The 14,440-nt window shown below is 47.5% G+C and overlaps 2 protein-coding genes across 10 annotated transcripts in view; one reads left to right on the plus strand and one right to left on the minus strand.

The window, feature by feature from the left end:
- On the plus strand, positions 1 to 4,739 carry LOC131706819 (uncharacterized). 4 transcript variants are annotated; one of them, XR_009310825.1, is made up of 5 exons: positions 1 to 868; positions 1,698 to 1,875; positions 2,216 to 2,298; positions 3,594 to 3,860; positions 3,950 to 4,009. XR_009310825.1 is itself a non-coding variant. In XM_059008630.1 (5 exons), exons 1-5 carry the CDS (start codon positions 125 to 127, stop codon positions 4,340 to 4,342), a joined length of 1,176 nt encoding a protein of 391 aa, XP_058864613.1. In that variant the 5' UTR covers positions 1 to 124; the 3' UTR covers positions 4,343 to 4,739. The 4 variants fall into 4 exon arrangements, 3 of the variants coding, with proteins under 3 accessions (XP_058864613.1, XP_058864611.1, XP_058864612.1); XM_059008630.1 differs by lacking the exon at positions 3,950 to 4,009 and adding an exon at positions 4,235 to 4,739 and having other exon boundaries at positions 3,594 to 3,656; XM_059008628.1 differs by having other exon boundaries at positions 2 to 868; positions 3,594 to 3,656; positions 3,950 to 4,739.
- Positions 4,538 to 14,440, minus strand: part of LOC117397842 (uncharacterized) — a 26,533-nt gene continuing 16,630 nt past the window's right edge. For all 6 annotated transcript variants that reach the window (XM_059008627.1, XM_059008626.1, XM_059008625.1 and 3 more), the window contains exons 13-22: positions 14,167 to 14,278; positions 13,843 to 14,018; positions 13,424 to 13,668; positions 13,052 to 13,136; positions 12,586 to 12,756; positions 11,990 to 12,026; positions 7,659 to 10,991; positions 7,028 to 7,197; positions 6,468 to 6,648; positions 4,538 to 6,193 (exon numbers count right to left, since the gene is read on the minus strand). In XM_059008627.1, coding sequence (XP_058864610.1) covers positions 6,476 to 6,648; positions 7,028 to 7,197; positions 7,659 to 10,991; positions 11,990 to 12,026; positions 12,586 to 12,756; positions 13,052 to 13,136; positions 13,424 to 13,668; positions 13,843 to 14,018; positions 14,167 to 14,278 — 4,502 coding nt within the window. In that variant the 3' untranslated portion in view covers positions 4,538 to 6,193; positions 6,468 to 6,475. The remainder of the gene's footprint in view (positions 6,194 to 6,467; positions 6,649 to 7,027; positions 7,198 to 7,658; positions 10,992 to 11,989; positions 12,027 to 12,585; positions 12,757 to 13,051; positions 13,137 to 13,423; positions 13,669 to 13,842; positions 14,019 to 14,166; positions 14,279 to 14,440) is intronic.

The following is a 14,440-nucleotide window of genomic DNA, read 5'->3' on the forward strand; positions in this document are numbered from 1 at the left end:
TAGCGCGCAGAATGTGATTGGCTGAGCAGCCCACGGGAGGCTCCCTTGTAAGGCGGGGCTTCGGAGTGTTTTCAGGACGGGTCAGTCGGACGGTACAGACAGGAGAACAAAACAGTCAGCCAGCATGGCTAGGAAAAGAACCGACCTCTACGTTTGGGAAAAGCTGCAGATTTTAGACGAGCTGAAAAACGGCAAGACGCAGATGCAAATCGTGCGAGAGCGGGGGATCAAACAGTCTTCCCTCGCCACGCTGAAGCGCAACGAGGAGAAGATCCGACAGCAAGCGGCTTCCAGCGAGCACCCGCAGCAGCGGCGCTTCAAGCCGGCCTCCCCGGAGACGGTGGAGAGCGCGCTGTGGAAGTGGTTCAGGTTCATGAGACCAGCAGACGCGCCGCTATCCGATCAAGCATTGCTCCAACAGGCCGAGGAAATCGCCCAACGCCTTGGGATCCGAAACTTTGACTCTTCCAACGGTTGGCTGCAGAGGTGGAAACTTTCCCACAGAGTCGATTTTAAAGACATCTCAAGCGAGCGGGCGGCAGTTGTTGTACACGAAACGCTGCAGAGCGCACAGCCGAGTCAAGCAGAGGCCGGTCTGCAACACACACGCGAATTCCGCCCTGAAACATCGGAGCTGCGCGGTGCATGTTCTGTGAAGCAGCAGCTGTGTGACTCTAATCTGAGCTCGGCAGCGAGTGATGAGAGCACCCATCCCTCCCCGTCTCTGCTCCCCACAACCGCCGAGGCGGAGAGGGCGCTGGAGTTGCTGCACCGCTACCTGGAAATGCACGGCAGGAGGACCGATGACTTGCGCAGCGTGGCGAATGCAATCAACGAAGTGGCGCGGGAGCAGCGCCTGCAGATGCAGGTGAGTGAACAGACCGGCGCGTGTCTCAGGTGAGTGAACAGACCGGCGCGTGTCTCAGGTGAGTGAACAGACCGGCGCGTGTCTCAGGTGAGTGAACAGACCGGCGCGTGTCTCAGGTGAGTGAACAGACCGGCGCGTGTCTCAGGTGAGTGAACAGACCGGCGCGTGTCTCAGGTGAGCTGTCAGGGCAGGTAAACGGTCCTGTGCTCTGTCTGTATAGTTCAAGAGTTTGCACCACGGATTAAAATCCTAGTGGTGGGCTTGTAAAAAGGATTGTCAATGAACCCTTGTATGTGAAGTGGTTTGGCTGTTGTTTGTGAGGCACTGTCTTATGAAAACTCCATTCAAATAAAATACAGCTCCTGCCAAATGTTTTGCGTCATCTAGAATTTTAGGATTGAGACGAAAATAAATAAACAACTATATTAACTATAATTTAGATATTTTATTTAACGTCAAAGAAACTACACAATTATATCGTAAAAAAAAGTCTACCGGAAGCCATAATAGTAATACAATATTTCATGTTCTATTTCGAACAATTATTATGGTTGTTTAAGTAAATGGAAAACTACAACGCATTATTTAATTCAATATGTTAATGTAATGTTATTCAGCAGGTTTCGTTCAACATTAAGAAGCAGAATGTGTTCATTCTGTAGGGAGAGACTAGATAAAAAAACTCCAGTAAAAAACCCAACTGTATAAATGGATAATTGTATGTAAAAAAAATAATGTGATATCTTGTAACAATTGTAAGTCGCCCTGGATAAGGACGTCTGCTAAGAAATAAATAATAATAATAATAGTGTTTTTGCGTCTCGTTCAGTGCACAGTTGCAGGGCTGAGAAGCTTTCAGGACGATGTGAAGCTGGACCGCGTTGCTGCCCCTCATGTTGGGAGCTGTTGGGGGGCCTCTCCCCCTAATCCTGCCCCCGTGTCTGCAGTGAAGGAGGAGCACACTGGGTGTGACTGGAGCGCCGGGCATCGCCACATCGAGGGGCCATGTGAGTGAAATGAAACACAGGAGAGAGAGAGAGAGAGCTCGGGTTGGTTTGAACCTGGAGCCTCATGACCCTGTTCCCTGTATTGCATTGAATCAGTGCTGAACAGTCAGCAGTGCTCAGCCTGCAGAACAGAGAGTTATCATCCTGTTTGTTTATTATATTAAAAACAACTGAATTTATTCATGTTATAAACGTATAGGATGGTACGAGGAAGGACTGTAGTCTGAAGTTTCCTTCCACTAATAGATCTTCTTCAATGCAGCCGTGTGTTCAGAAAGAAATGCCACATTGACAGAGCCCTGCTGTATGGAGCTTTCATTCTACCATCTAATGCTTTCAGTTATTTCAGATTTGCTGGAAGACATTGACAGCGACTCCCATCTCGCACTCCCTGATCCAAACACAGTGGAAACACAGACTGAGGTGGGTGTGTTTGCACCTCTCACCTTTTGCCATGTATAAAGAAAACATAGAAATACCATGTAGCAAAGCACGACCAACCAGAGAGAAGATAGCAAACCATTCTCGAGAGCGATCTCCACAAGCACAGAGCAGATAATGAACCAGCCCCTTCTCAAAGCACAGAGCAGATAATGAACCAGACCCCTTCTCAAAGCACAGTGAAGATAATGAACCAGCCCCTTCTCAAAGCACAGTGAAGATAATGAACCAGCCCCTTCTCAAAGCACAGAGCAGATAATGAACCAGCCCCTTCTCAAAGCACAGTGAAGATAATGAACCAGCCCCTTCTCAAAGCACAGTGAAGATAATGAACCAGCCCCTTCTCAAAGCACAGAGCAGATAATGAACCAGCCCCTTCTCAAAGCACAGTGAAGATAATGAACCAGCCCCTTCTCAAAGCACAGAGCAGATAATGAACCAGCCCCTTATCAAAGCACAGTGAAGATAATGAACCAGCCCCTTCTCAAAGCACAGTGAAGATAATGAACCAGCCCCCCTTCTCAAAGCACAGTGAAGATAATGAACCAGCCCCTTCTCAAAGCACAGAGCAGATAATGAACCAGCCCCTTCTCAAAGCACAGAGCAGATAATGAACCAGCCCCTTCTCAAAGCACAGTGAAGATAATGAACCAGCCCCTTCTCAAAGCACAGTGAAGATAATGAACCAGCCCCTTCTCAAAGCACAGAGCAGATAATGAACCAGCCCCCTTCTCAAAGCACAGTGAAGATAATGAACCAGCCCCCTTCTCAAAGCACAGTGAAGATAATGAACCAGCCCCTTCTCAAAGCACAGTGAAGATAATGAACCAGCCCCTTCTCAAAGCACAGAGCAGATAATGAACCAGCCCCCTTCTCAAAGCACAGTGAAGATAATGAACCAGCCCCCTTCTCAAAGCACAGTGAAGATAATGAACCAGCCTCCTTCTCAAAGCACAGTGAAGATAATGAACCAGCCCCTTCTCAAAGCACAGTGAAGATAATGAAGCTGCCCCTTCTCAAAGTTCACTGCTTTGGTAGCCCCTGGTAAAAGCACAGCTCAGTGTAGTAAAGCACAGATGAGATAACGAATGATTGAGCTTCATCAGGACCTGCCACACATATTGATCGTAGGACCAGCACATTGAGTCAGCGGTTCATTATCTTCTCTGTGCTTTGCACCACTTTGCAGTAATAGCTGCTATTTGAGGATCCCCCGTCAGTCGGACCCCCAGGGGAGACTGTGCCCCAGGTTGATGTGTTCCTTTGCTTTCCTGCAGGACTGTGAGCAGCATTCTGCACCACAAGACTCCCACGCGGAGCCTGACAAGCAAGCGGAAGAGGTGAGGATGACGGCTCTTCAGATTAGAGACGGGAGTCTGAACTCCATTCATCTACAGCCTGCTTGTTAACACTGTCGTTGTGTAGTTTTTACATCCCCACCCCCCAGCAGGTTTCATTCAGTTTCATTCAGAGCGATGCGAAGTCTTTGTCCTGAGCTGTAGGTCTGACGATGAACAGTGCTGATGTGACGTGGAGGCGAGTCTGTAAGAGATACATGAGCACTCATCAGCGACTTCTGCCTCTGTTGTGCCCATGTGCAGTTTGTCTAATTTTATTTCTTACATTTTTACAGAAAATGAAAAGCCAGCCAGGTGATAAGTGGCTGGCAATAGAATATGAGAAACTGCAACTGAAGCGTGCCAAACTGGAGCTCCTGCGAGAGCAGGTGGACTTGGGGAGAAGCCAGTCGCAGACCCTGAAAGACATTTTAACAGCATTGAAATAGGTGCTCCAGCTGCCTGCATCGGATCAAGGGGTCCCCCGAACCGAAAGCGAGTGGGGGGGGCCTTTATTAAAAACCATTTCAAGCAACTGAAAACTGAGCAAATTTTTTTTTTTTTTTTTGAAATCTTTACAGAATGTTCTGGGGCATCCTTTGCTGAGTTGGAGCACCACTGGTCTAAATGAGCCCTCCTACACCGCAGTGAACCCTGTGGCTCTCATGGACTCCTTGCCAATGCAATAGGAGCGTGCCTGGAGAGTTCTGGCACTCTGCCGTGTTCTAGAATGTGGTGCGATGATGTCATGTCGCTGATTCACAGAGTCTGCACCACAGAGAAATCATTGCTGTATGCTTGCATTGTAAACCAGTGCTAAATAACAAGACTAACTCAGGTTGTGGATGTGATGGACTGGGAAGTGATATTCAAGGAGCACTCTGTTTAAATTCAAGTGATTCGGTTTATTCATTCATCATTTTAAACAAGCACTCATTTCACACGTTCAAAAACAAAATCACAACTTTTTAAAATCGGCTTTTTTTTTTTTTTTCTTTGTAGAAAATGATTTTTTAAAATCAAAAAATTCCTGTACTGTGTATAGAAAAAAAAAGATCTGAAATCCCAATAAAAAGATCAACCAGCCGTGCCTCTGTTTCTGAAGTGTTTGTTACAGGATCCCAGTTTGAATAACGCTTAAACCAGCCAGAATAATCCTGCTGGTAACACATTCACATTTTCGTTTTGTTGAAACCAGGGGAGAGAAATGGTCCCGTGCCGTCCAGCTCAAACCATTGAAACGGTCAAGATACTACTGAAGACCTGAGTGAACCGTGGCTATGAAAATCACACCTCTGCCAGTTACTCCTGCCAGCCAGTCCCGTTTACAAGCAGATGGGAATGATTAGTCTCTGTGTCAATAAGTGTTTGCATCAATTGGCTATGCATCTGTGATTGTCAATAAATGTGAAATTTCAAGATATTTAGGGTTCCCCCCCGATGTATCCTCGGTTTCAGGTAGATTTTGTTTTCATGATAAAAATAATAAGTACATGTTTGTATAATTCAGATGGGAGGGCTCAGCGACCCAGGCGTCACCTCATTATACACTCTCTGTATCTAAACTAAAAATCTGACTTTTTTTTTACCTGATTCTTGTTTCTTGTTTCTCTGAGATACAGTCACAAGCGTTGTGTGTTCGGAACCTGCCTTTAATTTGTCCTTCCGGAATGACTCTAGAAGTTCCATCTTATACAGCCCTATCCCAGTTAATAAACTAAATACAATATAAATAAACAGTGAGGGCTGTCCCATCCTGATTCCCTCTCCAGGGAGCATTAACAATAATGCCCGGTCCTGGTGAGGAGTCGAGATCTGGCTTCGAAAAAAAAAAAAAGTAACACTTTAAAATTAGTGTGTTAATGATTATTTCATGTGTATGAAGGGAAATGTTATGAAGTCATGAAAAGTATCTTCATTTGATTTGGAATCAGTAGGAAATCACGTGTTCGTTACATTGGAATTGCAGTCGCTTGATTTTAGTTGCATTGCCAGTGTCGTCGTGTTTTTCAGTTTCTCAATTTTCTTAATTAAAATCCTGATTTCTTTTTTTTGTTCTCCTAGTGGAATGTACTGAAGCATCATGATAATTTACTTTAAACTCTAGCCCAGCGCGTTCCTAACGCAGGGATCTGGAGCTCTCCCAGTGCAAAACAGCAGGTTACAATTACACCGACCGCTTCAGTGAGTCCAAGAGGCTCTTGCTTGGCCACTAGGTGTCAGTCTGTCTTGGTATGCAGATAATATGGGTTTAGAAATGCTCTCTTCTACACCCAGATCTCCTGGAGTTTTCATCGGGTTCCTCCCAGGTGTGCTTGGAGCCTCGCAAGCATATTTCATTGTTAGGTAGTGCTGAGAAAATTTAAAGGGGTCCAGTATTCGGGTCATTGCTGAGCTTCAAAATGGACAGCTGTGACCCAGTTAGTGAGGTCTCTCGCCTCCGTTCTGATGCAGCTTGAACCCACAGAGGAGTTTATCACAGAGACTGGTCCCAGTAATCAGTCTTCGACTCTCCCAGTAAAAGGCAGTTTCCCTAAGACCTGGAAGATGAGAAACGGAGCATTAGCTATATAAATACATAGATACACACACTGCTGTTCAAGTCTTCAACACATTCAGGAGTTACAATATATATCGATGTTACGAGCATCAACAGTTTACTCAAAGCCTCCACTAGTGTTTTCCACGATTATAACAACTTTGACTGTTATTAATACAGCTTAGTTTGGGTGAGAAGAAACCAAGCTTGTCATTTAGCAATCTTTAATTCACATTGATCTTTAATTCACATTGATCAGACAGAGCTCCACCCACCCTTGTGTTCACAGCAGTGTGGCCTCTGAGTCGGGCTTCTTGTCTCGGCTGCTTTCCTGCTCTCTGCGATATTCCAGGAACTCCTGTCTCAGCTCGTTGAATCGAGCCTCACTGAGCGAACGCACTGGGAGTCTGTACTGGGAGGAGGCAGGGGACACTGGGGGGTCTGGGGAGAGCAGACCTGAGAGAGGAGAAGAGAAACGCATCGCCATATTACTTGGATATTTCTGAAGGGCCACAGCTGGTGTACTACATCAAAAGAGCGGCGACCAAGGCTTTAAAATCCACATTCTTCTGAAGAAGCCTTATCTAAATTGGTTCTCAGTTAGCTTTTGTTCTATACTGGAACAAAATCCTGCAGGCTTATTTAAAGATAAGCCCAGTTCCATGGTCCGATTGCAGCTAGACAGGAAGTGATTAGATACCAGGATGCCAGTAGTCTTAAAAAGAGGCAAGAAAATGTATTTTAAAAGCCTTTGTTAACACTACTGCTTACATATAATTGTTGTAACCAAGCAGTAGTGTAGCAGTGCTTTGGCCAGACAGACAGGTGCTCTCACCTCTGCTCTCCAGCTCCCTCACTGCGATCGTAGACCTGGGTCTCTCTCTCTTCCGCTCTCCCACTGTCTCGCTCTCTCTGCTGTAGAGTTTCAGAGCCTCAAGGATCTCCGATTCCACAGGGAAGTCCACGGAGTCCCACTCGTAACTTTCATCTACTGACGTGTCTCTCCTGCAACAGAGAGATAAAGATGTGAAGCAACTAGACCTGAGCTGCTCCCTCCCTCTTCCCCCCCTAACAGAAAGGGTGCTCCCTCCAGTCCAGGGCTGGCTGGAGGCATGGAGACTGAACTGCTCCCTCCCTCCCTCACCCCTGAAGAAAAAGGGTGCTTTCTCCAGTCCAGGGCAGGCTTGAGGCATGGAGCTAACTGCTACCTCACCTCCCGAAGAGAAAGGATGATTTCTCAAATTATTGCAAGCATCATCAAAGAATGACCATGCGCATGTAGTACAGGGACTGCATTCTTACAGAAAAACTATAAAAAAAACCTGGAGGTAGAAAAAAACATTTAGATGAATGGTTGGTTTCAGAGACCCTGATTAGCACTAGTTTTGGATTTCCTAATGTCACTATAGGTAAGGTAGTCTGAAACCAGTCGAAAATGTCTCTCTGGGCGACAGTGAAAACTCTACCTTTTCTTGGCTCTGCTTCCCAGGTGCGGCGGCATGGACCTCGCTTTCTCCTCCGCTCGAGTTTCACTCTCTGCCTCGTTCTGAGTGGTTTCGGGAGAGGCGGGAAGAGAGGGAGTGAGCGAGAGGGAGTAGCGATGGAGAGAGGGAGTGAAGGTGGGCCCTACACTCCCCCGGCCACTGCTTTGACTAGCAAAACTGGCTCGGGCTTCTTTAACATCCCTCACATCTTTCATTTCAATCTCGGCCTCTCTCTCTCCCTGCCTCTCCGTCTCGCTCTGTGCCTCCCCCTCCGACTCCCTCAGCTCTAAAGAGCTGTGATAAGGGGACGGCCAGCTGTAGCCCCTTGGCAAGTATGTCCTGAAGGGTAGTCTTTTAGCCTCTGGAGGCCTCACCAAGCTGCTTTCTGTCTCAGGCCCTTGTGAAGTTGGCTGGCCTGTGTTTGAAGCTTCAAAACCAGACGGCCTGATCTGGAAAGTCCCAGGATGCCCCTGAAAGTGACTAGGCCACTGTGAAGTCTCACAGGTAAACCTGTTCTGGCTTTGCAGATCTGAGGAAGTCTGTTCCAGGAAGATACCGTCTCTCTTTTGAGAAGCTGCTTCATTCTCTAAATATCCAGGTTCCTGAGGTATAGACGTTGTAAGCTCTCCGGTGCTCTCCAAACTGGGCTTATCTTTAAATAAGCCTGCAGGATTTTGGTCCCAGGTAGGCCCTGACTCAAACCCTGGTGACTGTTTTAGGACACTTGCAGGTGTGTGGTCTGCAGGAAGCCCACAGTTCTCCAAAGGATTTGTTCTCAAGCTTGGATCTCTAGCTTCAAATAGGTCTTGGGGGAATTCTGAGCTGAAAGCAGTATTGTCCTCCAAGAAACTCCCAGGCCCTGAATTCTCTTGTAAAGATTCAGAACCTTGCAGGAAACTCCCAGGCTTTTCATCTGCACCAGGTGGGTCTTCAGTTTTGGGCTCGTCTATTGGATCGTCGACACTCATTTCAATAAACCCAGGTGAGCTCAGGTACTCCAGGATTGCACTGGTCTGATGTTTGGATCTTTGTGAGGTACTTGCAGAAGACCGAGATGGCTGTTTCTGTAGCCTTACCCTTGAAGAATCGAGTGATTTATAGATAGACAAGTCAGACTGGTCATGAACTGTATCATTGTCCGGTATTAAGGCTAACGGGGAAAGGCAAATGGCACTAGCGCTGAAATTGTACTTATCACTTTTTCTTGAACGAGTTCTCACACCTTCCTTTTCAGGGTTTGGGGATATGATAGTACTGTCATCTGAGTGTTTATCAGTGTTTTCATGCTCCATCGCTCCCTCCCCCTCTCTCAGTCCCTCTCCTTCTGTCCCTCCCTCCTTCTCTCGCTCATAAAGAAAGGCAGAACAAGCTTCGTACCTCTCCATCTCCACCCCCCTTTCTCCTTCTCCCTCCCCCTCCCTCACACTCCCTCCCTCCGGGTCGCAAACTGGGATAGTGCTGGTCGAATAATGATCTCTTTCCATCTCGGTCTCTGGATTAGAAATGAAGGCAGCACAGCCTTCCTTCTCCCTCTCCCTATTATAAACTAGAGTAGCTGCAGAACAATATGCATCCATAGCTTCCTCTCTTTCTATATTTTCTGGATACCTCGATTTGGCCTGTCTTATGTCCCCAGCAAAACTGGAGAAGGTAGCACTGTGTGGAGAGAGGAAGGAGATTGAGGGAGGCTGCTTGACAGTTGTAGAGTTATCTGTAGCAACTAGAGTAGATTCCCTAGCTGGAGGCATCATGTTTTGAACGCTGCCCTGGACTGGGATGAGAGTGGTTATCGAGGTCACCGGGCTGATATCCCAGTGGATGTAAGGGGAAGAGGAGGCTTGGTCTAAAGGGCTGCTTGTGTTACCAAAATAGCACCCTTTCCGGAACCCAGAATTCCTCTGGTCCTTGCCAGTCGGCATCTTGTTTTTGGACCGCAGGGTTACGGCTTGGGGTTTCCATATTGGGTCTGTTTCTTCCGGTTCTCTCTCCCTCTCCCTCTCCCTCCACCCCCCTCTCTCCAAGTTACCCTGGCTCACTGAGTAGCTCTCTCCCTCTCTCCTGCTCTCCCTCTCTTTCGCGTGTTTATAATATCTGTTCAGACTGTGCCCCTCTCTTTCTCGCTCCATTTGGGACACCAAGGTGCTGGCGTTCGTCAAACGTTTTTCTCTCTGCGCCTCTCTTTCTAAAGGAAGGGTACTCATTGAATACGCAGCCCTCTCCCTCTCTATCTCCATCGCTCTTCCTTGTCTGGACAAGTCAACACCCCCTGTCCTAAAACGGGAGGGGTTTAGGGTGACCACTTCCCCCAAAGACTCCTCCCCCACACCTGAATGTGTCCAATTGTATTTCTCCTTCCAGACTTCAGATTTGCTACACCTGTCTTTCCTCATCTGTGATTGGACGGGACACCCATCCTTTTGAGTAGAAGTGGGGTGACCTACTTCTATGGTCCCTCCTCCCTCTTTCCCGTTTGCTTTCTCATTGGCGTAAAAATAGGCAGACCTTTTCTGAACATCAATGTCTAATTTGTCATCGTCGTTTCCATAAAACTGCCTGTGGCTTTTAGGGAAGGCTGTGCCTAGTTTGATCTCGGTAATGTTACTGAAATCTGAAGCACTGCTTTCGGAGAGACTTCTTTCAGTTGGGTCCTTCTCTTTCTCATACAGAACAGAGTTGCTTGTAGTCGATTCCCCATCCTCTGTCTTATTCATGCTAACATAAAGACCACGCTGGCTTTCGGACCAGTCCTCACTCAGTTTCTTATCCTCGCTTGCATAAAAGAGCGAGGGGCTCTTCCTAAAGTCCTCCTGTTCGTTTGTGTAAAAACAGCCGCTACTTTTGGACCACTCTTCAGCGTCTTCAGTCTCTTTAACATAACAGCAGATGTGTTCTTTCTTTGGCCCTTTTCCCACACTCCTCTCCTCTTCATTAGTAGTGAAACAGGAGTGACTCTTTGACGAATGTCTTGTCCTTCCACTTTTTTCATGCTCTAAGCTGGCCAGACCGTTTGGGCCTTGTGGGAAGTGTTTTTTCAGACTGTTCTTGACGCAAGCTGGGGTGATGCATTCTGGGTAGGGCTGCACGATGAATCGCCCATCGGGTCCTCGCGAGATGGACTCGATGGGGGAGGTGGGCGGAGCCGAGCTGCCCAGGTAACTCTCGAAGACTGCGTATCGAGGGGAAGCCAGCGGATTGGCTAGGAGCAGCTGTCTCTGCTGGTGATGCGACTTCCTGGCCTTGTTGGAGGGGGCGTGGTCATAAAGGAGCGGGCGGAGCTTCATGACGCTGTCGGGGCTGTCAGTAAACGGGCCAGCTCTAAAATTGAAGAGAGAGAAAACGGTCAACAGCGTGGAAAAATCAGGCACTCGTTCGCCAAACAGACACCTTAGTGTTTCACTGTTAGTTTTCCAGGCTTTGGGTGAAGATGCTCCATTTCCCCGGCTACCACACTATACATTCACTGCCTTCCTCCTGCCTGTCCTGCAGCTATGAGGATCCCACATGGAGTCCTGGACTGACGAACAGAGTGTGGGATCCTGGTACCTGCTTCACAGGACGAAAGGCAATTTACAGGGGGAGATTGACAAAGCCATTTAGTTAACAGTGTTAGTAGCTCTATTTAAGGTACAGTACATGAACTAAAGAAGCGAGGACTTCAATTCAAGGCTCTTAGGTTTCTTAAACGGTTTATTTGCAGTTTAAGGTAACCCTGGCAAGAAACCTGATTCGGATGAGCCACAGCATTTTACAGCAACAGGGAATTGTTGGTTGATGAAATCAATTTGATTCTTTTTAGTTTTACCTTGTAGTCTATGGGCAAGTTTTTTCTAGCTTCAGGGAGTAAAACGTTCTGTGAATTTCAGGGTAAATTGGTTCAAAGTGAAATAAAGGAAGTGTGGAGAGCTTCAGCACAAAGAGGAGGGATTGGTGAGTGGTGAAGAATCTGGATTAATCTCCTTGCTTACAACTCCGGTATCAGCCAGAGCTTTTAGACACTCATTGGTGTTAAACTCAGAAATACTAAATTCAATGGCAAACATTTCATCTAGAAGTCTTCAATGGAAGACATTGAGAAAGACCTCCAGTCAAAACGTTTGCAGTTGGACTTAACAAGTTTCTCTGAGCATTTCTACAGGTTTAACTAAAAAGTGAATAACTGATTATTCTAATTCATGCAACACACTGAATGTCTTGAAAAGCGCCTGCTTGCTGCTTTCCTCCAGAGGTCTGCCTCCTGCACACTACTCTGCTTTACAAAGAAACTACACACAGGAAACAGGAAGTGATGCGATGGGCGGTGGGATGACACTTACGGAGGAGAGGGGTCCTTCTGGAAGGCGTGTGTGAGATCTGAAAGGTCATGAGGGGGAAATTAATTCAAAATGAGATGCAAACGAGATGTGAACATGATCATTCACAGCACAGCATGTAGAAATAAAATTGAAAAAAAATAACAATTTGTAATACTTCAAAATAACAGCCACTAAAATCACAATGAATTCCAATGGAACATGACAGGAATTGATATAGCAATGGAAATAATATGGACTGTCTGTTGCCTATAGTCACTGAGTTTTCATTAATGTCTTGGTTTCATAAACACCTATTAATCTTAATTCATCAACTCAAACCCTTTATTGGTACAATTGTCAATCCCTCTCTCTCCTTGTGGCCACAGTCTGTATAAACTTTATTCTATTGAACTCCATTTCCCATGAGACTCCACCACGGCAGCAGACTGAAGAGGATCCTGGGAGTTGCAGTCCCAGGGCCTCCACACTTAGCACTGCAACTTTAAACAGACACTGCACACGAGACTTCACTACATTGAACACCGTTTCCCAGGAGCCACCGTCATAGCGGTGGACTGCAGAGGATTCTGGGGTCTGCAGTTCGGTGCTCTCCTTACCTTCTCTCCTCTTCCTCCTGCGTCTCCCTCTCCTATGGTTCATGACGCAGGCGGTCAGCACTGATAGGATGATGGCCACGCACAGGAAGCTGACCCCGCCCACCACACCGGCCAATATGGGCCCAGGCAGCAGCTCCGAGAGGCGGGTTTGAGAGGGGTACGCGTCCATACCTGGAAGAGACAGCGGCGGTCAGGCCTGGGCAGATACTGCAGGTAATGCCCACAGTGGAGGGGGATTACTGCCATTACAAACTGGAAAACAGACTCTGTGAATAAAGGCATTCATGTGTTTGCTTGTTTTGTGCTGGAGTGTATTTGAAAAGCCTTGGAAAATATCAGCTCCTAACTTGTAGCACCTACACGATATTCAATATGCAACAGAACAGTACATTCAGCTGAGCTTGATGGATAAATAGCTTTCAGACTGGAGCAGCAGATTCGACTCCACACAGACAGACAGACAGACCTGCAGTGGAGATGTTGACGGACTCGCTCGGTGCGCTGATCACATTGTCCCCCAGAGACAGCAGCCGCAGCTCATAGTTATAGTCCTGGAGAGAGGCGGAGGGAGGGAGGGAGGGGAGGGGAGAGTGTTGGGATTGTCAAGGGCTCTCATGTAAAACTGTACAATGGCTTTGTCAAAATAGTGGATGCAGTTAACAGAGCTAAATAAAAGCGACAGTGATATGGATTCAGTGAAATCAGTTTAATTTCACGCAGGCTATTCCACAAGCAAAGGAAACCCAATGCATGGAAACGCAGGAGTGCTGAGGCGACAGTGGCCCTGGGGCCTGAATCTATTCTGTAGTTTTTATATATTCATCCATTCATTCAATACCCTTAGCAGTCCCTGCACCAGTATCTCGCTCTGATTGGCTGAGATGGAGCCATCAAGCACCGCCCAGTCCCCATTCTCGCGTCTTGATTGGAGGATTATTCCCTTGATCGACGGGGACGGTGAAAGGGGAGGGTTCCACCTCAAGACCACACCCCTCAGGCTCTGGTTGACTGATAGCAAACTAGGCGGGTTCAGAAGGGGTGGTGATGTCACCAGTGGAGGCGGGGCTTCTGTTTGAGGGACAGCTGGCGAGAGAGAGAGAATTTTGTTAACATTTGCTGTGTCAGTAAAATCCATCCCCCACCACAGCTGTGAAATCAAAATCGAAAAAGTGAATGACCTGGGATAATAAAGCCAGAGTATCAAGTGAGAAGAGTCCAACCTAGATGACAGACAGACAGACAGACAGACAGACTCACGCAGTGTGAGCACCGTCACGACCTCGCTGAACGGCCCGCTGCCCAGCTTGTTCTGTGGCAGGACACTGAACTGGTACGCAGTGTCTGGGAACAGACTGGAAACCAGTAAGCTGGACTGGGAGAGAGGAACTGGGAGGGACGTCCACTCGTGTTTCCCCTGAGACACTCGCTTCAACCTGAGGGAGAGGGAGTGGGAGGGTCAGGGAGATGTGATGCACCACAGGTCAACCGCTCTGCGACTCATTACTTAGCACAACTTCTAAATGACTGCCAGACAAACCCCTCCCCATGAGCACAGACAGACACACGGACAGACTGACTCACCACACGCTGAATCTCTGAGTGTACCCCCCGTCGAAGCCCGGCTCCCAGGTCAGGTTGGCAGTGTTGACCCCCGGAGTGACAGCGAGCTCGGAGACTGCGTGGGGGCTGGTACCTGCGGGCAGACACACAAGGGACAGGGTTTCAAAGGGAAGAGTCAGGGCTTCAATGGGAGGAGTCAGAGCTTCAATGGGAGGAGTCATAGCTTCAATGGGAGGAGTCAGAGCTTCAATGGGAGGTAAAACTAATAAGAAACCGACAAACTGACACCATGAGT

This window comes from Acipenser ruthenus, chromosome 37 (genome assembly GCF_902713425.1).
Source record: "Acipenser ruthenus chromosome 37, fAciRut3.2 maternal haplotype, whole genome shotgun sequence".
Classification (NCBI taxonomy): Eukaryota; Metazoa; Chordata; class Actinopteri; order Acipenseriformes; family Acipenseridae; genus Acipenser; species Acipenser ruthenus.

Coding starts and splice junctions, on each gene's coding strand:
- LOC131706819 (XM_059008628.1), top strand. CDS start 125: ATGGCTAGGAAAAGAACCGACCTCTACGTTTGGGAAAAGCTGCAGATT. Junction 869..1,697: donor AGCAGCGCCTGCAGATGCAG/GTGAGTGAACAG, acceptor CGTCTCGTTCAG/TGCACAGTTGCAGGGCTGAG. Junction 3,657..3,949: donor CTGACAAGCAAGCGGAAGAG/GTGAGGATGACG, acceptor ACATTTTTACAG/AAAATGAAAAGCCAGCCAGG.